Raw genomic sequence first — 26,350 nt, forward strand, 5'->3', positions numbered from 1 at the left:
CCTCACCAGAAAGTTCTGTCCATGACAGGAAAATTGCATACCGAATCGCGGCGCGATACTGAACAAAATGTTCCCATCTCAGCGGATCTGAACTGTTTAGAATATTTTAAATGTTTAGTCTAATATAATTATAACTTTCGTGACCAACTGAATGTGAAATATTCAGTGCACATGTGTAGCACATTTACAGACATAACAAATGTTTAATCTATATCCTAACTTTCGTGACCAACTGAATGTGAAATATTCAGTGCCCATGTGTAGTACATTTACAGAGATAACAAACATTCCATCTTTACTATATGTCGGAATTGTCAAATGTTTGACATCCAATAGCCGATGATTAATTAATCATTGTTCTCTAGTGGTGTTGTTAAACAAAACAAACTTTTTAAAAATGGGACAGCACATACCACAGCCTTTGATATACCAAGTACTGATTGAGATGGTGAAAAAGAAATGCAAACAATTTGAAAATGTGTGAACCGTGGAGGTTTGATCCAACTACTGAACACCTCGGATGAATGATTTACTGACCGAGAAAATTACTGAATTATACTCTTACATTATGCCATTCTATTAATACAAAATTAAAGTAAAGTAAAAGTAATGTTTGTTCTATTTAATGACGCCACTAGAGCATATTGATTTTTTATTTTATTGGCTATTGGATGTCAAACCCGCTGAGGAAACCCGCTATCGCCACATAGGCTACTCTTTTACAACAGGCAGCAAGGGATCTTTTATTTGCCCTTCCCACAGGCAGGATAGCACAAACCTTGGCCTTTGTTGAACCAGTTATGGATCACTGGTCGGTGCAAGTGGTTTACACCTACCCACTGAGCCTTGCGGAGCACTCACTCAGGGTTTGGAGTCGGTATCTGGATTAAAAATCCCATGCATCGACTGGGATCCAAACCCAGTACCTACCAGCCTGTAGATCGATGGCCTAACCACAATGTCGGTTACATATTTTAAATGTTCTAATGTTATATACTGGCAGCTAATATACACGACGCCACTGAGGCCGGTCTAATACCAAATTAAATGCAGTCAGTTACATTTGCTTTCATCACTAAAGATAATATTATATGTTGGGAAATCAGCATGGCCAGAAATATAATTTCAGGATAAAAAATGCATAGATATCTGCAGTATTCAAAATCATTTATTTTATAATCACAAATATTTTCAATATTCACAATTATTTATAGACACATGAATTTCAAATATTCATACCAATTTTTGTTTTTAATTTTTTGTCACAATAAGTTAAAACATTAAACAAGAATAACCTTCACAAATTAACAAAGTCTCATTCTGTCTTGCTGTGACATCCTGTTCACTATATGACTTATTTCTTTTCCGGTTTCTCTGCTGTTGGGAGAAAAAAAAGAATGTTAAACATTATATTTACAATGAAAGAGAACTACATGTATTATATATGATATAACTTTACTTTCAATGCCTTTATTACATATTATTTTCATACTCTCAAAGACATTTATACTAAGTGAATGGACAGAAGGCACCCTCCCTAATTCAGAAGATGATGCATTGTCCCCTTTCCTCAGTTGAAAGGTGAATTAAAATAACTAGCCCCTCCAGTTGCTGCCATCTTCTCAAGTCTATAAGTGTTTTCCCTAGCTTGTTCATGGTTCATACAGAAATTTCAAGCCTAAATTTTGGGGCTTTTTAGGGTCAATGTAAGTAAAATTTAGGACAAAAACTTTGCTCTCCACCATTTGCAATGACCTTCGAACTCAACAAAATAATGGGAGTGTTCGAGCAGGCCGTCAGAATCGACAGATATTCTACACGTTTTCATGAACATAAATACATAGAATCCACATAGGCATAAATGTCCGATTCATGTCAGATAATTTTTGAATATTCTGTTTTATTTAGTTTGCACTGAGATTAAGACTTGATTAGTATTTTAGAAACGCGTTTCTTTTTAGAATGACCAATCAAGCACTCCTCGAAAGTTACAAACAATACCGAACATTGACGATGCTTTACGAATGAATCGTTGGTATCAATTTGGCATTGTTTACACACCAACGTGTGTGCGAGCACAGAGATCAACAAATGAAAGTATATATCGATGTATTTTTGGTAATTTGTTTAATTTTTCCAGAAGTAGAAAAATGTTGATTTCTGGGCTTATATGGCCCAATTTAGGGTCTTTTGTGAATGTGCCCGTAAACTATAGGGCTTTTTAGGGCTAGATCATCAAAATAGGGATGTTTTAGGGCAACCATTCAAATTTAGGGCCTTTTCAAGCATGTGCGAACCTTGTTGTTTTAGCATGGTGCGGTCCATATACCTCAATAGTCTAGTGCCATCTTACTTTAATCTGTGCCATATTGCCCTGAGATTACAGAAGTCTTTTTCAATAAATTAATTCCAAAATTTCCTTTATAAAACAATCAGAAAATGTATTATTAATTAATAAAATATTCCTGTTATATATTTTGCCATTCATTTATTAAAGCAAGCTCATTGATTACATTTATTTTTATTTTAATAAAAAAACTAATTATATTTAATGAAAAAAAAAAGGTAAAAATGTCCCAAAAGTTGTTTAGTGTACCAAACCTTGCCAAATTTCTAGGGAAAACACCACCAATGGACATTTAATGTTCATGAAGTATACTGCTCCAGTACTAAGTGTAACTAAAAAACTGATACACCCACAAGCACAATTTTAAAGTTGCTTCTATTTTGACAACTACAAAATCTGGGCTTTATCTGGTAAATGACATTTATTCGAATTTTGTTTTCTACAGAAAATGACAGTAGAGACACATTTGAATTGTTATCCTCGCATGTAATTATCATTTTGAAAGTAACAATCAATCAGTTCCAATTCTGAGAAAGGACTTACGTGGATCATTGATTTTCTGCATGATGGGTGCTACAATGATGTCCATGCTCTCTCTCTGTGAGATGAAGTCCTGTGTGGTGGCATCCGTCGTCACCTCCAGCCACTCATTCTTCTCTTTACAGCAGTTAACGGCAATATTCTGACAACACAGACATTAATACACTCAGCAATTTTTTCAGAATTAAACTTTAAAAAATAAATAAAACACACTTGTATTACCATTCTGTCAATCCAATCATTACGACAGTCAGGGATTTTCTCACAATCATAAATAATATTAATACAACACACTGGTATTACCATTCTGTCAATCCAATCATAAAAGATATTCAGGGATTTTCTCACAATCATAAATAATATTAATAAAATACACTGCTATTACCATTCTGTCAATCCAATCATTAAAGACATTCAGGGATTTTCTCACAATCATAAATAATATTAATAAAACACACTCATATTATTCTGTTAATCCAATCATTAAGACGTAACATTCAAGAATTGTCTTACAATAATTCTATATAGAAAAAGTAAATACCGTATTTTAATCTTTCAAAAGTATTTGTAGGACAATACATACAATGGTGATGGTAAGCTTTACTGTTCTCTTTTTTTCTACCATTTTTCAATAGTGATAATTATTGTGAAATGGTTCTGATGTAAAACCAATGCTAAGTAGATTAAGATGAGATAAATATATACGTAAATACAGTTTTTGAAAGGAGAGGAATTTTGCTGCTACCACAGAGGCGACTCCTAATGATAAACAGCAAGGGATCTTTTATATGCACTATCCACTAAGGTGTCCTTTGATGTACCAGTCACGGGGCACTGATTGGGATGGGACAAAACATCAGGTCCATAGAGAAGTCGATCCTGCAACACAATGCACGTCATGAGAGTGCTCTACAACATCCTGCCTCCAAAACAAAAAGAGAGCCACCTCTAACAAGAATCCATGTGATGCAAGGGGGACAGGACATACATGTAGCTCAGGGGTACAGCGCTGGCATGATGCGCGACTGATCTAGGATCGATTCCCGTCGGTGGGCCCATTGGGCTATTTCTCATTCCAGCCAGTGCTCCACAACTGGTGTAACAAAGACTAGTGTAACCGGCCTCGGTGGCGTCGTGGCAGGCCATCGGTCTACAGGCTGGTAGGTACTGGGTTCGGATCCCAGTCGAGGCATGGGATTTTTAATCCAGATACCGACTCCAAACCCTGAGTGAGTGCTCCGCAAGGCTCAATGGGTAGGTGTAAACCACTTGCACCGACCAGTGATCCATAACTGGTTCAACAAAAGCCATGGTTTGTGCTATCCTGCCTGTGGGAAGCGCAAATAAAAAATCCCTTGCTGCTAATCGGAAGAGTAGCCCATGTAGTGGCGACAGCGGGTTTCCTCTCAAAATCTGTGTGGTCCTTAACCATATGTCTGACGCCATATAACCGTAAATAAAATGTGTTGAGTGCGTCGTTAAATTAAAAAAACAACAAAAAAAAAGAAAAAAAGACTAGTGTATGTACTATCCTGTCTATGGGATGGTGCATATAAAATATCCCTTGCTGCTAATCGAAAAAGAGTAACCCATGAAGTGGCGACAGCGGGTTTCCTCTCTCATTATCTGTGTGGTACTTAACCATACATCCAACGCCATATAACCATAAATACAATGTGTTGAGTGCGTCATTAAATAAAATATTTCCTCCTTTAATGTTTATATGTTAATGTTTGCACCATTCAAAAGTATGTCCTACCTTGATCAAGAATCTTATGTGGGGAAACACATGGAATAATATAAATCCCAGACTTATTTTAATAAAAATATGAATCATGTCACCTTTTCTTCTTTGGTAATGACTCCCTGGGTCTTGGTTAGATCTGTTACACTCTCTTGCACTGTCTTGATAAGGTCAATAAGATGAATTTTTGCCTCTGGAAAAAGTAATTTAGTATAATTAAGTAAACAAAACCCTATAAAGTTTGTTTTGTTTGACAACACCACTAGAGCACATTAATTAATTATTCATCGACTATGGAATGTCAAACAACGGATCTTTTATATGCACTTTTCCACAGACCTAACAGCACATACCATGGCCATTGATAAACAAGTCATGGGGAACTGGTTGGAATGTGAAAAAAACTAAACAATCATAACAAGGAGGTTTGATCCTGCAACGAAAGCACCTCAGGCAAGCATGTACATGTAAGTAAGTCAGTCAGTCAGTAAGTAAGTCAGTCAGTCAGTAAGTCAGTCAGTAAATAAGTAAAGAAACAACAACAAAAAAACCTAGTGGTGTTCAGTTGTGTCTGGTAAAGAATGAACATAGGATCAGCTGAGCTACTGGGAATGTTTACATGGACCATTCAGCAATAGAAATATGCCGAATGTTTAATTTGTCCACCGAAACAAGTACATCAAGAAATCTACTTGCCTAGCGATATTTTCACTTGTCCCAATAAATGTTTTGTTTCATTCAAGTACAAGGACCGTATTTTTGATTTCTCAAAACTAAACTGCATTGAACATTTTTTACTTGTCCACTGGACAAACTTTGAGGTACATTTTTCTTGTTCAAGCAGATTTTCACTTGTCAGGACAAACGGACAAGTGCCTATTTCGAACACTACCATTACATTTGTCAGAATGACCTATTACAGCATACGATAAGATATTTAATACATCAACTTCAATTTGGTAAAATTTATACTGATTCACTTTAAACTAGAAGTAGACCTCAACACTTAAGAGGAGCCATCACTCTCCTGAGACTAGTTCAAGGAGAGTACGTGAATTTATGTTATCAATATGGTAATATTATACATGGCTTCCCATAATCTAAATTAGGGGATCGATTAATCACTTCCAACTATTTGTTCACGTCGAGGTCTGACAAATAAACAAAAAAGATACTAGCAACTCAAAGTATTCAAATAAATGTGGTTATTATACAAAATGGAGTATATTTTTGTCTTGGTATGATCTCACGCCACAAAGCTCTCATATATCATATGTCCAGAACCAGACTAAACTGCTTTCTGTCAAAAAACAAAAGGAAAAGGTTTCCTTTCTTTAATGACACCACTAGAGAACATTGATTTATTCATTATCAGCTACTGGATGTCAAACGTGGTAATTTTGACATATAGTATTAGGGAGGATCGAAACATGTTACATTTTTCCATTAGTAGCAAGGAATCTTTTATATGCATCATCCCACAGACATGATAGCACATACCATGGCCTTTGATATACCAGTTGAGGTACACTGGTTGGGACGAGAATTAGCCCAATCAATCTCAGACTGAACGTACCACTGGGCTATGTCCCACTCCACTTTCTGTAGAAAAATTCCTATTAACACACTAAGAGATACAACGTAACTGAAGTGGAAGTCTATGCCAAATTCTATATACATATATGTAGATTGTTTTAAGTGATTACAAAAATGTATAACCAAATATGGTAATTATATCAAATGCAAATATATGTACATTTCAGTCATGTTTTTAATTTCAATCTAATAAAATAATTACACATGGTTTTACTGTTTTAACACAGTTTTTAGACAAAACAATAGTAGAACGATGTGACAAGACTGATGTAGCAAATTAGGATTTGCTTTTAGGATGCATCATGATACATTTATATTTTAATTTTAAAAAATGACACGTTTTATGATTTGCACTGAAGTGAATATAAAATTTCATAATTTCAAAAACTACATTTTGTCCCTTTACCTGCCCAGTCGAGAAAGTCTACACATTCCGTCTTGCTGTATCTTAAAGCAGTCTCTCTCGCTCTTTCACCAAATGCATTTTTTTGTTGAAAGTTGGCACTGAAGTCAAACAAAACCTTTAGAACATCCACACTACCCCAGGCTGCTGCATAATGCCAAGCGCAGTAACCTAGTAAGAAAAAATATATACATGCATATATAATTATTTCACAAGGGACATAAATTTGATAATAAATGGTACCAAGTTTGTTATTCTATTTAGGCCTAAAAATTTTACATATATTTAGCAAAAAGTGATGACGTCATATACAGTACTGACAAAGTCCTGGGTATGCACTTGGGATTTTTTTTGAATGGCCAATCGGGCCACTCACAGCAACACTTTGACTCGCCCGTACAACTCTTGAATGGCCTGTGACCAAATTTCATAAAATAAAAAAAACTTACTTAAATTGCACTTTAAAAACATGTTATCATATCATACAAACAATAATAACAACACAAAAGAAGGAAACAGAACTTGTTTTAGTTTTATTACAAACTGTTGTAATTAAATTATAATTATTATGTTGTCACAGAACCCACACAAACATCTGGATTGTTTTACCAAGGCTCAGTCTTGGAATGAATAAGTTGCTTTAATGGCCGTATGACGAGGAATTGAAAAAATACTAAGCTGACAGCAATCTATACAACAATAATCACATCCACTAGAGAAATAAACACACAACACAAGTTAAAGGCATAATCATTATTTAACAACACTCGCACGTGCACAGGCAATGATAGCTGTTGTTGACATCTTTGCAGTGACGATTGGGTGTTTGGTATAGAAGACTCGGTATATTCCGTAATAAATGAAAACTTTCCAACACAATTAACTTCAGAAAACTTCAGGCTCCTAAACAAAATCTTTCTGTGAAACATAGCGTAGCAGAATGTGACGAGTTGTTCCGATTGTAACTAAACATGGCCGAGGTGTTCTGATTGGGTAAAGGCTAAAACAGAACCGTGCCAAAATGGAACCATTTTTGTTGGCTAAAACGGCACCATATATAAATATATATAACTTATAAAATTAAGAAATGCATACACAGCTCACATTTTGTTCCAACTTCCGGTGGTCTCTTTGTTTTGACTTATTTTATTGAGAAAAATAAAAGTTCACAAGAGCTCTCCTCAGCAAGATTGGCGTCTGGCTCTTGTCAGAGGCGGCTCCCAATGGGAGCGTGCTTGAACAGTTATCTGATGGAAGCACGTAAATAAATTTACCTGACCTGAAGATTGTTTGTGCAACTATCAGAAGTGACACAAAAACATTTATTTTTTCTTTTAATAAATAACTTTTCATTTGAGTTAAGTTGTTTTGTTGTTGTTTTTTGTCTTATTTACTATTCTTCAAATAAAATTCAATTATGGTGCCATTTTAGCCATCGTAGGTTCCGTTTTAGCCATAAATTTCGGTGCCGTTTTAGCCAACGCAGGTTACGTTTTGTCCAATTTGGTTCCGTTTTCGCTTGGTGCCGTTTTGGCACGGTGCCGTTTTGGCACAGTTCCGTTTTAGCTATAACCCTTCTGACTGAACCTATGAATGCATTTACGTGGCCGAGGTTTTCCCAGAGGATGTAATCAAAACCGGCCGAGGAATTCCGACTGTTCGATAATATGTCCTATATGGGTTTAGCTGCGCAAATGCCAATAGGAAACCAGTTGAAAACAATAAATAAAAAATAACTTTCCTATCTCTTACAGACATTAGTTATTTGCATTTTGATACACAATACAATATGCAGAAATTTTCAGTCGCCAGGCAGGCGACACGTGATAAGGTTTTGACTTGCCCGATGCTATTTTGATTATCATGGGCGATCAGGCGACTGTAAACTGCACACCCTGCAAAGTCATGGATTTATAAGCACTAAATCAAGTAATAATATTGTACTGACACCAATGCATAACTTTTCATGAGAAATTATGTGTATTCTCCAAATTATGAGTGCATGTTTGGGTAATAAATTATAATTAATAACCTTTTTCTGAAATATTATCAAGCAAAGCTCCTCTAGTTAACAGTTCTCTCGACAAATCACTTCTTCCTAAGATGGCTGCAATGTCCAAAGGCGATTTCCCATCATCATCACGCTCATTCATCAAATCTTGAACTGTTTCTTTGTACGGGTCTTCTTCATTTTCAAAACATTCAGTAAATCGTATCAAGTCGTTCTTGTAAATACAGTGAGTGACAATAGTCGTGTCTGGAAGTAAAACTTCCTTTGCTGTCTCCTCCTCTTCTACTACTTCACCATCCGGTGTCATAATGATTGTTTTAGCATTCAGAGGTGCATGATCAAAAGTCACAAAATGAAAGTGCACTGGTCTCCGTTGCTCCCAAACAAATGACGTCATGAACATTTTGTAAACGTTCTTTTTATTGGTTGATTTAGCCAATTTTTTTTATATATCGCAATTATTATTAATAATAACATATTGTGAGTATATATCATATCGGAGTCATAGATATATAGTATAAGCAATACAAGTTTAGTATGATATACTGAAATATTAATCAATATATTTTTGAAAAGATAATTTGTCGTAAAAACAAGTATTACAAAACTGGAAAAATCAATTAAACGAACATGGCTATATTTATTTTATAATTTCCACAAACTGATTTTAAGTTAAAAAGTAAAAAATATGAGTCTAATTAGTGAATATTTTTACTTAAATAATCATTTTGTATAGAGACAGGAAAGGAAGACCTATTGTTTGTTGAGACACACTGAGCAACTTTTACTAATGTCATTAAGTCACTTATTTTTGAAAATCAAAAACGTTAAACAGAATATGTTTTTAATGAAAAGTAGTTTAGTTTATCCTACTATACATTAAAAACTTTTATAAACACAAACACAAACACATGCACGCGCGCTAGCGCACACACACCTACCAGAAACAAAGAAACAAACAACCCAGTTCAATTAACAGGGTTAAACCTAAAATTACTTCTGTGACAGGACAACTAAACAAATACTGCACATGACTTCTACAGAGGATTGACCACTACTATTATACATGGATCAGTTTTTTATATACTTTGCGAATCTATTATATGGGCATTTCATGGGCGTAGGATTTTGAAAAGGGGGGTTCCAAAATAGATTGGAGAGATATTGGGCATATATTTCTATGTTGAGTAAATATAATAATGTCAGATATCAATGTCAGATAAATTATTTAAAAAAGCGATTTCGGGGGGGAGGGGTTCGATCGAACCCATCGACCCCCCCCCCCCCCCCCCCATGTACACCCATGCATTTAAATATCTACAAGCTACTGGATACCACTGATTTTTAAAAATTAAATTACATTTTTTGTTCATATGATTTCGTTTGCCTAATTTCGTTTAACAATAAACATTTTAACTTCCCAGGATATTACCTCAAATGAATCTTTCGCTTTGACAGGAAGTGTCCTTTTATGTAACTTTCAGGGAAAATAACGGATTGTTATTGTTTTTCTAAAATATTTGTAGCCAACTATGTAACCGATTTATTTTTTCACTTCGTCTTTGTAAGTCGTTTAATGTCAGCAGCGTAAAATCCATCGTACTGAGAACTTTCCTGTCTTTTCGGAGGGACTGACGGATCCCAATTTTGGTAATCCAATCAAATCGTCTTCATTCTATTTCATTCACAGGGTTTTAATTTTATTTTTCAAGGGGAGGTGGGGGGGGGGGGTGCATGGCAAGTGTTTCTTTCAGTTTAATAGTTTAATATCAAGGGAAGTTGGAGGGGCACCAAGACAAACTTTTCCTTCAAATGAGTGACACCAAGTCAATTTACTTTCTATCAAGTTCTCACACAAAAATGTTTAATCCTCATGCAGGCCCGGGCAAGTCGTCCTTATTTTTCCCCTAACAATTTTAAAGAAATATTTGTTAGAATTATTTTAAGGTTAGGGCTAGCGATAGTTATATACAGTACCTTTTAAAACAGTTTTTTCTATAAAACCAACATAATGTTTATATTTCGCAATCTAGTATCGCTATGTTTTGCCTTTGAAAAATTTGATATTTTGACTATTCTGTGTAAAATTTCCTCTACAAAGGTGCTTTTGATGGTACTTTTGGAAGAAATATAGCACAGAAGACAGAATGAGGCATTATTTTGGCCTAATGCTTCGTTTTATTCTGTAGACGTTCGGTTCATTCCGTCAAAATACACCCTATGAGATTTATAAATATTAAAATGCTGTTTCACTTGTTGATCCACTGCGTGGCCAAGTGGATACAGTACTCGGCTAGTCCCAATGGTCTGGAGTTTGAATTCAGGCCTAGTACTATGTCATTTGTAGTGTTTAATGGGTATCAGGTCGTTTTGCCCTTATTTCCGATCACCCCGTGTCGTTTCGCCCCCATACCGGGTCGTGTCACCCTCTTTACAAGGTCGTTTCGCCCTTATGCTTATGTAGGGAATACCTACATGTCGATTGTGAATGATGAATAAATTTGTTTAAGTGACTCTAGTTGCAAATTAGATATATGTTATCAATTTGTAACCCTTTATCAACCATAAACACCATTTATATGTATATGTTATTATGTGCAATATTTTAAAGAGCCCCTCCCCTTACACCATCTCAGTTTCTACGGGTCTAATGTATTTTATAGTAATAAGTACAAAGACTAGCCTACACAATGACATAGTTATAAAGTGATTGTTAGTATGTGGCAACATTATAATAGTTTCTAACATTTCTGTTTCTGTGCTCGACTGGGAGTTTCGGCAGACTGGTAACACATTTGCTTAATAATTAAAAATACACGATTTAACCAAACACATTAAAATTTGGAGGATAACTAGTTAAGGTAACAAAGAGCAATTTATTGTAGTTGTCAACATTTTGTTTCAGACTTCACGTTTAAGTCTACAACTTTGTTGCCTGTTAGGTGACTATTACGACAAAATTATGGGTAAAATTATTTTGTATATACCTAATTTTGCATACTAGTACCACCCCCAATACAATAGGGGCAAAACTACTCATTCTAAGGGCGAAATGACTCGGGGCGAACGGGAATAAGAGCGAAACGACTCTGGGTCGAATAGGAATAAGGGCGAAACGACCCGGATTTGTTTAATGCAATACCCAGTTGATATGGCTAATTCAATACCCCAATAGGGGGGAAAATATGGAAGTCTTTCCGTGGGTGCGTACATACGCACCCATTGCACCCCCTGTTTTTGGGCCTGTCATGGTTCATGTGCCTTGAGCTCTAGCCTATGTAATTTATTAGATATGGATGCCCTTTATTATATTAGTTACCAATGATAATTTTACTAAAAAAAATTACATATAATATATATACAAATGTTTGGGAAGGGCATTCTGTTGACAATGTCTGATTTTCAGGAAACAATGGCAAGTAAGGTGGGTAACCACAGAACTTGCTGTTATGACTGGTATAACTATACTTCGAACCCTGCATTCATTATATATATACTCATGGAAGGGAGTGGTTATACATTCATTTACTGAAAGTTTTATGACCAGATTTCAAGTAAATTATATTCTATATGCAATTATTTGGTGCACAGGAACTTTTTTAGAACTGCAAGTATATATATATATATATATATCATTGTATGCTGTATAGGTGATTGTTTTTGCATTATCAAATGCCAGTTTCAAAATCATTGAACTGTTCACTATTTAACAAGTACATAACATTTTTTTGCCAAATCAGCTTGTGCTTTAAAAACATTGTGCTCAACTACTATTTAACATTTTAGAATTCTGTTGTGATCTCTGAAATTTGTGTAGTGGATTGTCATGCGATACTGAACAAAGTGTCCCGCGACATTTACTTTCAGCATTACATGTAGTTCACCAAGATAAAATTAAAACCTTGATTGTAGAAATACTCCTCTTGAACTAGAGCATATTATTGGTAGTGGGGAAAGGGATAAAAATTATCATTAATGGGGCTGTTCCTTCAAAATCTTTTTATCAATAAGGATTTGATATAGCCCATGTGGCTATTTCTTGTACATGTATATGGTACATGTATATTAAAGGCTATGTGCTGTCCTGTCTGTGGGATGGTACTACACATATATATATATATATATATATATATATATATGTATATATATAAAGAAAATCCCTTGCTATTAATTACTGGAAAAATGTAGTGGGTTTCCTTTCTAAGACTGTGTCAGAATTACCTTTAATGTTTGACATCCAATAGCCAACGATTAATAAATCAATATGCTCTAGTCCCTAGTAGTGGTAAACAATTTTAACAAACATTATTTTTCTAATACCAATGAAGTAATGTTTGTTTTGTTTATACAGAGGAAATATACACAGTAATATATATTTTAGAGGGAGTGGGGGTGGGTGTTTCAGAACTGCAAAACAAGATCCCTTGATACTAATGACTGTCAAAATGACCATATGTTTGACATCCAATAGCCGATGATTAAAAAATCAATATGCTCTAGTGGTGTCGTTAAACAAAACAAACAAACTTTGTAGTTACAAAAAATAATTTTGCATATTAATGCTACAGTCAAGGTTTATCTTGATTCATAAACTAATTTTGCTCTGAGTCTGTTTGTATACAATAAGGACTTTTGTTGTTTTTTCAGAGGCAAAATGTTTACAATAAATAATCTTACTGATCTACATGAACTGCATTTATTATTATAATTTATAATATAATTTTGATTTTTTCTTGCTTTTTTTTTAGAATTACTTTCAAGATGTCTACTGACCTATTAAAGCAGGCAACACACCAAATTGCCATGAACCGTTTTGAGACTGCAATGGATCGACCTCCTTCTCCAGCTAGACTTGCATACACATCCGACAAACACCCACGACACACCCTGGAAGCCATCAACGTCCTGCGAAAACACCGGGAACTCTGTGACGTCGTTCTCATAGTGGGACAGAAGAAAATATTTGCACACCGCGTGATCCTCTCGGCTTGCAGTCCGTACTTCCACGCCATGTTCACGGGCGAGCTAGCCGAGAGCCGGCAGACTGAAGTGACAATTCGCGATATCGATGAGACGGCCATGGAACTTCTGATTGACTTTTGTTACACGTCCAACATCACGGTGGAGGAAGGCAACGTTCAGACACTGTTGCCAGCCGCGTGTCTCCTGCAGCTGGCGGAAATACAGGACGTGTGCTGCGAGTTTTTAAAGCGCCAGCTCGATCCATCCAATTGTTTAGGTATCCGTGCCTTCGCCGACACACATGCCTGCAGAGACCTGTTGAGAATTGCTGACAAATTTACGCAGCATAACTTTCAGGAGGTAAAGAGTTGGTTATTGATCATGCTAATTTCCATCTTTCCTCCAAATATAAGTTGGTATCTCGGAAAGAAATGTTTTATTTAACGATGCACTCAACACATTGTATTTACGGTTATATGGCGTCAGACATATGGTTAAGAACCACACAGATATTGAGAGAGGAAACCCGCTGTCGCCACTTCATGGGCTACTCTTTTCGATTAGCAGCAAGAGATCTTTTATATGTACCATCCCACAGACAGGGTAGTACATACCATGGCCTTCAATATACCAATCGTGGTGCACTGGAGAAATAGTTGGTATGTCGGATGACGAAATAAATATAAAGAGTACATTAGGCCAAACAAAATACATTTCTGGTCTCTGGTCAGCATGCATCTATTTTGACCCTCGTGCGTCAATGTTTTTTTTTTTTATATTATTATTCTATTTTTGCCAGGCTTTCTTGCTATGACGTAAAACCGCATTTGGAGCCAAAATGTCATCGCACATGAACTAGGACGTGCACTCTTAAATTTCAATTTAAATACGCCCCGTATTTTGGTATCAAATATACCCACCTTGTCTGTGCAATTCATGCTTTTAAAAAAAAGAAGGAAAAAATCACCGCATCAATTCTGGAACTTTCGTCTAACCAGAGACTGACTTTTTGGGGGGGGGGAGGGGGGGTGTCTTATACATGCATTTTTATTAAGTTAAAATATTGTGTCTCTTTCGTCATGCCTGTAGTCATGCCACGTTAAAATTGAAAGTAATATTGCTTCCATGAAATCCCACACTTTCCGACAAACTCCAATTTTTTAATAAAATTTTAAGTGTGTGCTTTGGCTTGATCAGTAATTAATTTTGTGGTGCCTGATTGAGCATGTGAATTTACAAACTATATATATCTTTACTTGTTATATGAAAGATTGCATATACCTGTATAGTTTCAGTAAAAGTATGCTGATAATATTTAATTATTAATAAATTTTTATGAAAACAAACAAGCTGTTTTGTTTATGAGGTTGATCACTGATCCTGCTAAATTATTTATATGTTTGTCATATTTCTCATCACAGCCAATTCACCACGACTGGTATATCAAAGACCGTGGTATGTGCTATCCTGTCTGTGGGATGGTGCATATAAAAGATCCCTTGCTACTAATAGAAAAATGTAGTGGGTTTCATCTCTAGGACTGTATGTCACAATTACCAAATATTTGACATCTAATAGTCAATAATTAATAAATCAATGTGCGCTAGTGGTGTCATTAAAGAAAACAAACTTAGTATGTTTGTCAAATGGGTGTCGGATAGTTTCTATAAATATCTTAAGATGAAAATAGACTTTAAGTTTAATAGCCAGAACTTTAGACACTTGCAGGTTTTTATTAGCCACTTTATTAACTGTATTTGTTTGCATTCTTCCTGTAGGTGATGGAAAGTGAAGAATTTATGTTACTCCCTGTAAACCAGTTGGTGGATATCATCTCGAGTGACGAACTGAACGTGCGCAGTGAGGAACAAGTGTACAGTGCCTGCATGGGATGGGTCAAGTACAACATCCAGGAACGTAGAAACCATCTTCCAACAGTGAGAGCATAATATTTTAATAAATGACTATCATTCCATTTTCAATTTTTGTTAACCTATAATCTTATAAATATAATAGCTCGCCAGTGGCATTAATAGAGATTATTATATGAGCTTGTGTGTCGTACTGGTTTTACGAAACGAGTGTCAGGATTTTTGTATTGCCCGAGCGAGAGCAGAATCCTGATACGAGTTTCATAAAATCAGTACGACTCACATGCGAGTGTAATAATTTCTTTATTATCCATATTATTATTATTGTTTTCTTTATGAATAACAAGATCCAACTCAAAATGTTTCAGCCACAACTAGAAGGAGATGGTGAAATGACGTCATATTTCAAATGCACCGTCTGAGCTAGGACTGGATAAGGAACGTCATGTTATGACATTGCTTCCCAAAATTACGTCATTGCACTTGTTATTACACGTGTGCTTCGTATGATTATTATTAACTCGGTTATGTTGAACCATATGGATAATAATATGGTACATGTCATAACAGGTCCATACACAGGATTTTTAAAGGGGGGGGGGGGGTGCGAATTCCTTGTGATGGTACTAAACTAACAACACTAAAAACAAAACAAAAACGTTTATGTTATCTAAATTTGATAGAAAAAATGTGGACCTTTGGTAATTTGTGTGTGTGTATGCGTACACACGTCTCACCCCCACCTGCGTATGGGCCAGCATAAATTTGAAAAACATTTATGTGTGATATGCCTCTTTAAGATTTTTGTGTGTGTATGTTTGGAAATTTGACTGTGTTGAAAATCATGATTTGTACTTGACATGTTATTCAGGTCATCCAACATGTCAGACTACCTCTGATGAGTCCGAAGTTTCTAGTCGGAACGGTTGGATCAGATCTGCTCATAAAAAGCGACGAAGCCTGCCGAGACCTTGTCGATGAAGCCAAGAATTACCTCCTCCTGCCTCAGGAACGACCCCTCATGCAAGGCCCGAGAACACGACCCAGAAAACCTATCAAATGTGGTGAAGTCTTATTTGCTGGTGTGTAGATCTTTCATTTCATTTTAACTTATCTTTTCTGCTTATATCCAATTACGGTACAAGCACGCTGTCCTGGGCACACACACCTTAGCTATCTGGGCTGTCTATCCAGGACAGTGGGTTAGTTGTTAGTGGTTAGTGAGAGAGAAGAGGGTGTAGTGGTCTCACACCTACCCATTGAGTCGTTAAAACTCGCTTTGGGTGGGAGCCGGTACCGGGCTGCGAACTCTGTACCTACCAGCCTTATATCCGATGGCTTAACCAAGATACCACCGAGGCCGTAGATGTAGGTGTAGATCTGATGTCCTTTCCAACGAAAAATTACGTAAAGATGACTCGGTAATGTCATGAGATTTTCTGACCTCGCCGTGAAAACAATTGAAGGTAGTGATTACTTGCTACCCTAACTTAAATTTGAGAAGTCCTATAAGATATTGCCATTATTGATATCATAGATATAAATTCAGATGGCTCTTCTTGAACTAGTCTCATGATTGATGGACACTGAGCCTAAGGGATTACATTTTGTACAGAACCAAAGCTTCTAACATTGTCTTTTTTGGCTTCTTTTTTTTTTTGCTGAATGAAGATTCTTTAAGATTTTAAAAATGAATAAGAAAAAGATGTGAAAATAGTCTTTACGGTCAGAAGTGTATTCGATGATATTTGTGTATGTATATTTTTCTCTCTCACATATATGTTGTAATTACAACCAGAATTTGTGTGTGTAGTATATGTGTTTAATAACATTGAATGTAAGATCAAATGAAAAAAAGAAAGAGTTTGATATACTGATGGAAAAAAATAAGGGATCACACCAATACTGACATCATGTGTGTCGTTTTGAGATGTTTTTACTGTTCATTGATGTAAAACTGTGCTATGTTTGTTTTGGCAGTTGGTGGTTGGTGTAGCGGTGATGCAATCTCGAGTGTTGAGAAGTATGACCCTCAGACTAACGAATGGCGGCTGGTGTCTCCAATGAGTAAACGACGATGTGGTGTTGGTGTAGCGGTGTTAAACGACCTTCTGTATGCAGTTGGCGGCCATGATGGACAGTCATATTTAAATAGTATTGAAAGGTGAGAGATTCTTCAATAAACATGTTACCCGCTGTCTTGCCATCACAGAGCTTCTCATTCTAGTCCATGCACCACAGCTGGTGTATCAAAGACCATGGTATGTACTACTCTGTTTGTGGGATGGTGCATATAAAAGATACCTTGCTGCTAATCGAAAAGAGTAGCCCATGAAGTGGCAACAGCTGGTTTCCTCTCTTAATGTCTATGTGGTCCTTAACCATATGTCTGATGCCACATAACCGTAAATAAAATGTGTTGAGTGGGACATTAAATAAAGCATTTCTTTCTTTCACAGAGCCAAAATGTGAGATATAGGTATTACTTTTGTTATAGTCAACTTGTACATTTAGATCTAATGTTTTTACATTTATCTAAAAAAAAATTGCAAGTCCAAGTTTAATGAAACTTTGTTAAAGAAATCTTTAATTTTAATTCTTTAGCGTTTCGATCAGTATTAATATTTCACATTTACACAAGCTACACTGATTACGTTTATTGGAGGTGAGAGGTTTAAAGTGAAGACATCAGTATTCCATAAATGCCTTTCTAGTTGAATCTTCAATGTATGTGTTAAAACAAAGATGAATTATCTGATTCTTAAGAATAATGTCGGTATTAAATCTTGTTGTTTCCATTCTTTTTTAAACTTTTACATTTAGATCTACTGTTAAGTGCCCATCTCCCGACCCGTTAAAAGCACAAGAAGGTGGAATTTTTAGTTTAAATTTGTTCTTCTTGTTTACCTAAAGAAGAATCTATATTGATCCTGGTTCTGTGATTTTGAGGAGCAGGAAGGTAAAGCGCCTGCCTGATGCGCGGCCTGTCTAGGATCGATCCTCATTGGTGGGCCCATTGGGTTATTGCTCCAGCCAGTGCATCCCGACCAGTATATCGTAGTATGTGCTATTCTGTCTATGCATATAAAAGATCCCTACTAATAAAAATATAGAGCAGGTTTCTTTTCTAAGACCATATGTTGAAATTACCAAACATTTGACATTCAACAGCTGATGATTAATAAATCAATATGCTCTAGTGGGTTGGTTAAACAAAACAAACTTTAACCTTTCACATGTGTTGATTTGGTTTCAGGTATGACCCTCACACGAACCAGTGGAGCAGTGACGTGGCTCCCACCAGTTCATGTCGGACCAGCGTTGGAGTAGCTGTGCTGGGAGACTACCTGTACGCCGTGGGGGGCCAGGATGGCGTGTCCTGTCTCAATTATGTCGAAAGGTTGGTCACGCGTTTATCGTACCATAATACATTAAATCATGGATGTGGCAGGTTTTTTCACTTGAATAGTTTTTAAAAATAAAATGCTATTGAACTTTTAAAAATGTGAAATATATGTTTCATAATTTTTTGTAACAAAAAAAAAAGAAGGTTTTTCACACTATATTCTACTTTTAGCAATGATATTTATTAATAATATGACCTTTTTATTAAGGGACTTTTCACAGTTATCTTTTTTTTCTTGATTGAACAAAATGTATGCTAGTGGGTGAATGATATGCATAAGGAGGTGGGGAATGGATAGCCAAAAAGCGTAATAATATGCTTTTTAACTCTCATGAAAATATTAATAATTGTGATGACCCTTAAAAGAAAATGGGTAATAGCTGTTACTGCTTTGCTATTAGGATAACTTCTGGTACCCAAATGTAGTTATCATTTGACTAATTGATTATGTTATCAAACAGATACGACCCTCAGACAAACAAGTGGACGAAGGTTGCATCGATGAGTACTCGGAGGCTCGGTGTTGGGGTGGCAGTATTAGGGGGCTTTTTGTATGCAGTCGGTGGCAGTGATGGGACGTGTCCTCTCAACAGTGGTGTGTAAAATAAATACAGAATCCAATACATAGTCAGGGCTCACCCTGCCCATAGCCAAATTAGCCAATTGCTCATTTTTTTACAAAGTGGCTAAAACATTTAGGTTTTATAGAATATTAAACAAGCTTCCATTTCGTATCATGTTTATGTCCCGAGTGAAATAATGTTCAGTTGTCATGAGCTTTTGAGAGTGACAGTGAAAATTATTTCACAAGGGACATAAACATGATATGAAATGGTAGCAAGTTTAATATCCTATTCATTACCCGTAATTGATCTTAATTTATATCACTAAACTCGTTTAGTTGATCTTCCTATGAGGCTGCAGTGCGCCAATCGATGATGTATCACTTTGATATGTACCAAGATAATTTTAACCATATGGGTCATAATTTGCTACATTACATTAGAGATTAAAATTTTGTTTTATAAGGCTTTTTTTTTTTTTGTTGTTGAAGAAAATAGAATGCTTCAAATATAAATTAAATTTGCTAAAACAAAATGTTATCCAGTGTGAGCCCTGCATAAGTATATGTATAAAATGAATACTAGATTGGTATGGCTTTTTGTTAATAGAGAAAAATAGTTGTTTTTATAGATTGAAAGTAATAGCAAACATGTAACTGCTTACTAGCCATTTATATTGTGTTATTGCCTATTATTTTTTAAATTCCATGTCAGATTAAAAAATCGATTGTCAATGTGAAACGGTACTTTTAGAAGAAATATATTTTGAAAAAGCTGAATAGTTTTTTGTTTTGTAAAATATTCTTGCAATTTTTATATAGTTCAAAACAACTTTATTAAAAGGAAATCTAGAACAATTTTCAAATTTTGTAACTTCCGGGCTGGCTGTATTTTGCAGTTTATATTAGAGATTAATTACATTGTTTTTAGTCATTGTACAATTGGTATGACTATTTTGACTGGTTAATCTCTTGTAGTTGAACGATACGACCCTAGAAGCAATCGCTGGGCTCCAGTAGCACCGATGGGAACGCGGCGGAAACACCTCGGTGTGGCCGTGTATAACAACATGATCTACGCTGTCGGTGGGAGGGATGATACAACAGAACTGAGCAGTGCTGAGCGATACAACCCACAGACCAATACATGGCAGCCGGTCGTTGCCATGACATCTCGTAGGAGTGGGGTGCGTGTTTTAGATGATATTTTGTAATTTTGTACAAGCTTGGTTACCAAGTAATGTAGCATCAAAGCAAGCATCCTTTTAAGAAAGAAGATGTTGCTCCTTAATTAGCACAGAAGCAGTAATACACTACATCAAAAAGAATCCCCAAAGATGAAAGTCCTCCAGATTGTCATGCTGCCCAGTGTGTTCCTGTCCTTTTTCTTTGAGGAACGAACACAAGGCATTTTAACAACTTCACTTGGCTTGTGTGTCCATTTTAATCTCTGAACAAACCATTTAAAAAACAAAAAATGGACAGTCGGTCAGTAATACAGAATGCTTTTGGTTCCATAAATCCAAATATTTTTAAAATATTCATCAAACTGGAAATTAGTAAGAAAGGGAATATTTGTTTACAACACCTCAGCACATTTTAAAAATACAGCTATGTCATGTGTAACATGGTTATTTCAACATTTAGTCGAGAGAAAGGTTGACTATTCCTACTGATAAAGCTGCCATGACCTTTGATGTACCAGTCGTGGGGCATTGTTTGGGATGTGGGGAGTAGGGGGGGATCGGTTTGCACTTGAATCTGCACCCCATCACATCTCATGTGAGTACTCCACCACTGAGCTAAATCCCACCCCCAGGAATTTAGAGTTGCATATTAATACATAAAGCGGGACGTAGCTCAGTGGTAAAGCACTTGATGCACGGTTGGTTTGGGATCAATCCCCGTCGGTGAACTCATTGGGCTATTTCTCATCACAGCCAGTGCGCCATGACTGGTATATCAAACGCTGTTGTATGTGATATCCTGTCTGTGGGATGGTGCATATAAAAGATCCCTTGCTACTAATGGAAAAATGTAGCGGGTCAAAAATGGCTATATGTTTGACATCCAATAGCCAATGATTAATAAATCAATGTGCTCTAGTGGTGTCGTTAAACAAAGCAAACTTTCTCTTTTTTTTATTAAGACATCAAAGGTAAACTTTCTAATAAAATTGCTACCTATGAGCTCTACGGTTTCCTTCTATTTTACTGTATATTTTGCATTCCTAATAAGTAAGTGTTATTCGTTCTTTTGCCCAAAAGCATCTTTCAAAATGCCTACATTAAACATTCCAAACTTTATTCGAAAATAAAGATGACATCGTTATTCATATGTGATGTCATACTTGATCATTTTTAGTGTATAGTCTACATAGCTGCAGCTGGGGGAAATTGAACAAATTATCTCACAATTCAAGGGAGTTAACTCAATGTTGTTTTTTCATTTTATCCCAAAATCAGTTTATAATGCAGATTTTTCAATAATTGTTATAAATTTGAAATAACCTTTATTGAAAATGAAAATCTACACAATATCACCTTCTGATATTTGGCTACAACTTGTCAAAAGTATTTTTGGTTTGGTTTTAACATTATTTTAATAATATAAAGTTAAGCATTAAGCGGAGGGAAGCGGATAATTTTGTCATGCTCATATACCATGAAGGTTTCGAGCATGTCCATCCTGGGTCCTGTCTCTGGATAGCCAGGGGCCTGATCCGGGAAGATCATTAAGCGAATAAATATGTTTCACTATATGTTATTATTTTTTGTTTGTATTTTCAGGTTGGCTTGACCGTAGTCAATGGTCAGCTGATGGCGATCGGAGGCTTTGATGGAACCACATATCTGAAGACAGTTGAGATATACGACCCGGAACAGAACTGCTGGAGAATAGTCGGGGGGATGAACTATCGTCGGCTCGGGGGTGGGGTCGGGGTGGTGAAGATGCCTCAAAATGATTCACATCTGTGGTGACAGAGACCGTCATGACAAGTGCTTCCTGCATTTATAAAAACCAATCAACCAAAACATCTTATTGGCCACATTGTGCAAAGTGAAACACGTCTTCTTTTGTTCTCAGACTGGGACATTTTTCGATAGCAAAGCAAGTTGTATTATATACTATTTTTATATAGCTATTGTTGTGGTGTTAACCTAGCCTTCGTTTAGAGATAGCAAGCAATGCTAATGTTTGAATGATTTTACTGGTACGAGATACAGTCAATGTTCAGTTTAACGTGAACAGTGAAAAAAAAACTGGCTAGAGTTTCCCTATTCTCTTTGTCTGAACTTGGCCCAGGTTTGAGCTTTAAAAGTCTTAGTATGAAAATGTACCATGCACATTCTTTCATCCTATATTTCAAACATGTTTTAATTGCAAAGTGAAGGACATTGTTTGGCTTCATTTATTAAGACAATCATTTTACCAGAAAATGCTTTTTTTGTTTTCAGCATGACAACTCGAATAACCTAACTTTTAACACCCCTTGTGGATTATATTCGTAAATAGAGATTTAGATCTGAAATTTCATTTAGGCTGAGTATCACAACTTTCACTACTGTATAGTAATTCATTTCAAGTTCAATTTCTGTTATTAAATAGCAGTATCTTGCAGATTACTGAAAGTTTACATTCAGCTTTAGGAATTACGTGCATTTAAATGAAAAACTTTAACACTGAAATGATGATTATGAAGTATTGAATTAGTAACATTCTGATTGAATGTTACACCACCTGTTATTAAATGAAATTGTCACCAATATCAAGACTGCTATAATTTTTACACGACAAAGAAGACCACCTGTAATACCCCCCAACCCCCCACATCTAATTTTACAGGTGGTCTTCTTTGTCGCGTAAAAATTATTTATTTATTTTAATTGTATCAGAAAGATATATTAATATTTATGGGTTTCGATATTTTGTAAAATATGTATTTAGACCAATCTTTAGATTTTTATTTTTGTAAATATTAAGATGGATGTTTGGAATATGTCTTCAATTCAAGGCAGAAATGTTGTATAAGCCTTTTAATCGCCATTAAAATAGAAAAACCATAATGAACAGATCTATAAAGATCTTTAACTATGTGTCATTCTTTGCAGCCTAGGCACTCTGCTTGTATGGACTGTTGAGGTAAATCTGTGACAAAGATAATCTTGCTAAATCCCTTGTTTATAAAGGAAATTATGGATGTTTAACCTTATGCCACTTATAAAGTCCCAATCAATATTTTTTAAGTTTCTTGAGTACCTTTTGACAATTTAAACTTAAAAGAATATTTTAGAAAATTGGATAAACTGAATTGTTGTTTTTGTAACTATTCTTATTGCATTTTTAATTTGGATGGGGTACTATAGAAATCTAACAAAGATGTGCTTTTAACAGTCGGAGAAAATGCAGTGAAACATATTCCCATTTGCTGCTCAAACTAGTACAGCATTGTTATAAGACTAGAAATTAGTTGTTATGGTGGCTGAATTTAGTAAACTAAGTAAGAAACAACTTCTGTAGCAATTCAAAGGTCAATAATAGAGAAGAATTGGGACTTACTCTAAATAGTTTTTAAAATATCTCTGAGTCAGTAACTCATAATTAGGGTATTAAATTTTTGGTGTGTGTATAAACTTTATTTATCACCGGTATACCAGTATCTAGTACTGTATCTTTGTAAATATTGTCAATACTATTTTATATTCATAGACCCCTTGGGATTTAATGAATCTCCATTAACACAATATGCAATTATTTAATTTGCCAAAACTGTATACTTTAGTAATTTTATCATACATATATGGACACTAATTTATTTATTACTTTTTTCATACCTTTTAACCAACCTAAATCTGATGACACAAGCTTTTCTTGATTTTTAATAACTAGAACTTGGAAAATATTAGCACAAACATTTCTTTTCAACATCACCTGTCCTCATAACTAGTGCATATTCCCTATGGTTAGCAGACTGGTCCGAACAGTTTACTAACCGTAGGGAATATGCACTAGTTGTGAGAACAGGTGATGTATCTATAAAAGAGAAAACACCAAGTTTTCTCCATTTTGGAGCATTTGATGCTGTTAGTTTTACATATAATAGACATTTTAATAATTTAAAAAAATAAAATATTGGATAAATAATATTTATAACACTATGATATTGTTTAATCTGCTGTTATTATTTGGATTGTGACACATTAAGAGTGAATGAGAATTTGTTTAATAACTAATTAAGCTATGCTTTCATTAGATGCAGAATTTTTGCATGCACCCCATAAATATGACTACATACACTGGTTCTTTATAGTAATATTGTAAACAATGTTAGAGTACTGGTAACAGTATATTGAAAAACCATAAAGACATATTTATGCCTTGCATCCGTTTGTAAGTAGCGTGGATAATGGTTGGTTTGGAAATAATTTTAAAACAAAGTATTTTGTGAAGACAACAAAGTTTACAAATGATCTTCGGTTGGTAATGTTGACATTCTGTTTAAAATATTTAATTTATTTGTGGCATACCAGACTAATTACTTAATGTATGGCAAACAAATTAGCTTGCATGTCTCTTTTTCTCGGTTTACATTTTTTCAAGTCTATTTTAGTGTACAGTTTGTAACGGTTTCTTACTTTGTTAATGACTGTGAATAATTATGTGAAGTGAGTAAAGTACAATGATTACCTATCTGTTGTGTTTCTTATCATTTATCCACTAGTCTCATAACTTAAAATTTCTATTATTTAAATTAATTTAATAATTTTAATGTTTCATAACTTGGAATTCCCATGATCATTGTAGTAGTGACATGCATAGCCAGTAAAATATTTTAGGGTCACCAGGTTTTGTGGAGAAAATGGACCGTCAATGACCATGATTAATTTTGTCCTTGAAACTTTTAAGTGGACATAATAAATTGTTTTGTTCCCAACAATTTGTCCCATTAGTAGTTACTGTGGCCTCACCAATTAAACATTAAGATGAGAACTTTTAATGTATTATTGTATATGCTAATCTTAAAAGTATTACAGTAAAAATTTAAATAAATTATTTTGTAATATTTGATTGGATTCAAACTGCAGTGTTGTTTTCAGATTGTGATATAATAATCTCAATTGACCTTGTCACAAGTTGTGGTATGGTAAGTTCATCATGACCTCACAACAATCATGGCCAATTCAAATGAGAGGTCAGTTACCTAACGGTTAATAAAAAAATAGTTGTATTATATAGTCTATATTTTACATTTTGAGAATTTCAAGTTTTTGTGTGGTCCTGTGGTACTGGATCAATCCCTGTTGATGGGTCACATTGGGCTATTTCTCGTTTTAGCCAGTGCTCCAAAATTGAAACAGGTTGTGATGTATACTGTCCTGTCTGTGGAATGGTGCTTATAAAAGATTTTAAATTTAAAAAAAAAAAGTTCATGGGGCCCAATGATAAAATGTTTACCTAATGCACTACTGGTATAGGATCGATCTCTGTTGGTAGGCCCCACTGGGCTATTTCTCATTCCAGCCAGTGCTCCACAACTAGTGTAACAGGTTGTGGTATGTACTGTCCTGTCTGTACGATTGTGCATATAAAAGATATTTAAAAAACTCCATGGCATGTTGGCAGCAGATTTTGTTCACTCATTGTGTATATCTGATGCAATATAACTAATTAAAATGTGTTAAGAACATCGTTAAATAAAACATTTCTTCCGTCCAAGTTCAGCACCTGTAGACTGTTCTTTTTAAGATGGTGATGAACTGGCAATGCCAGGTATTTCCAAACATCCTTACAACTGGCTGTGTTTACTGTACCTCAAGTTAGACAAAACAAGCCATATGATTTCGGTTCCATAAATCATTGCATTGCATTCTCATTCCAACCAATGCATCATGTATATCAAAGGGTGT

At 35.3% G+C, this 26,350-nt stretch overlaps 2 protein-coding genes across 2 annotated transcripts; one reads left to right on the plus strand and one right to left on the minus strand.

Moving 5' to 3' along the window:
- Nucleotides 1–1,152: 1,152 nt before the first annotated feature.
- Nucleotides 1,153–9,020, minus strand: LOC121384054 (ankyrin repeat domain-containing protein 45-like). The gene is made up of 5 exons (XM_041514251.1): nt 8,663–9,020; nt 6,634–6,801; nt 4,730–4,824; nt 2,891–3,029; nt 1,153–1,377 (listed from the first exon to the last, which is right to left on the minus strand). Exons 1-5 carry the CDS (start codon nt 8,946–8,948, stop codon nt 1,355–1,357), a joined length of 711 nt encoding a protein of 236 aa, XP_041370185.1. The 5' UTR covers nt 8,949–9,020; the 3' UTR covers nt 1,153–1,354.
- A 1,072-nt stretch (nt 9,021–10,092) lies between these two features.
- On the plus strand, nt 10,093–25,133 carry LOC121383208 (kelch-like protein 20). The gene is made up of 9 exons (XM_041513088.1): nt 10,093–10,291; nt 13,390–13,963; nt 15,382–15,540; nt 16,346–16,556; nt 17,455–17,638; nt 18,731–18,874; nt 19,342–19,475; nt 20,421–20,629; nt 22,232–25,133. The coding sequence occupies exons 2-9, from the start codon at nt 13,403–13,405 to the stop codon at nt 22,421–22,423; spliced, it is 1,794 nt and encodes a 597-aa protein (XP_041369022.1). The 5' UTR covers nt 10,093–10,291; nt 13,390–13,402; the 3' UTR covers nt 22,424–25,133.
- The last annotated feature ends 1,217 nt before the right edge of the window (nt 25,134–26,350 follow it).

This window comes from Gigantopelta aegis, chromosome 10 (assembly GCF_016097555.1).
Source record: "Gigantopelta aegis isolate Gae_Host chromosome 10, Gae_host_genome, whole genome shotgun sequence".
NCBI lineage: Eukaryota > Metazoa > Mollusca > Gastropoda > Neomphalida > Peltospiridae > Gigantopelta > Gigantopelta aegis.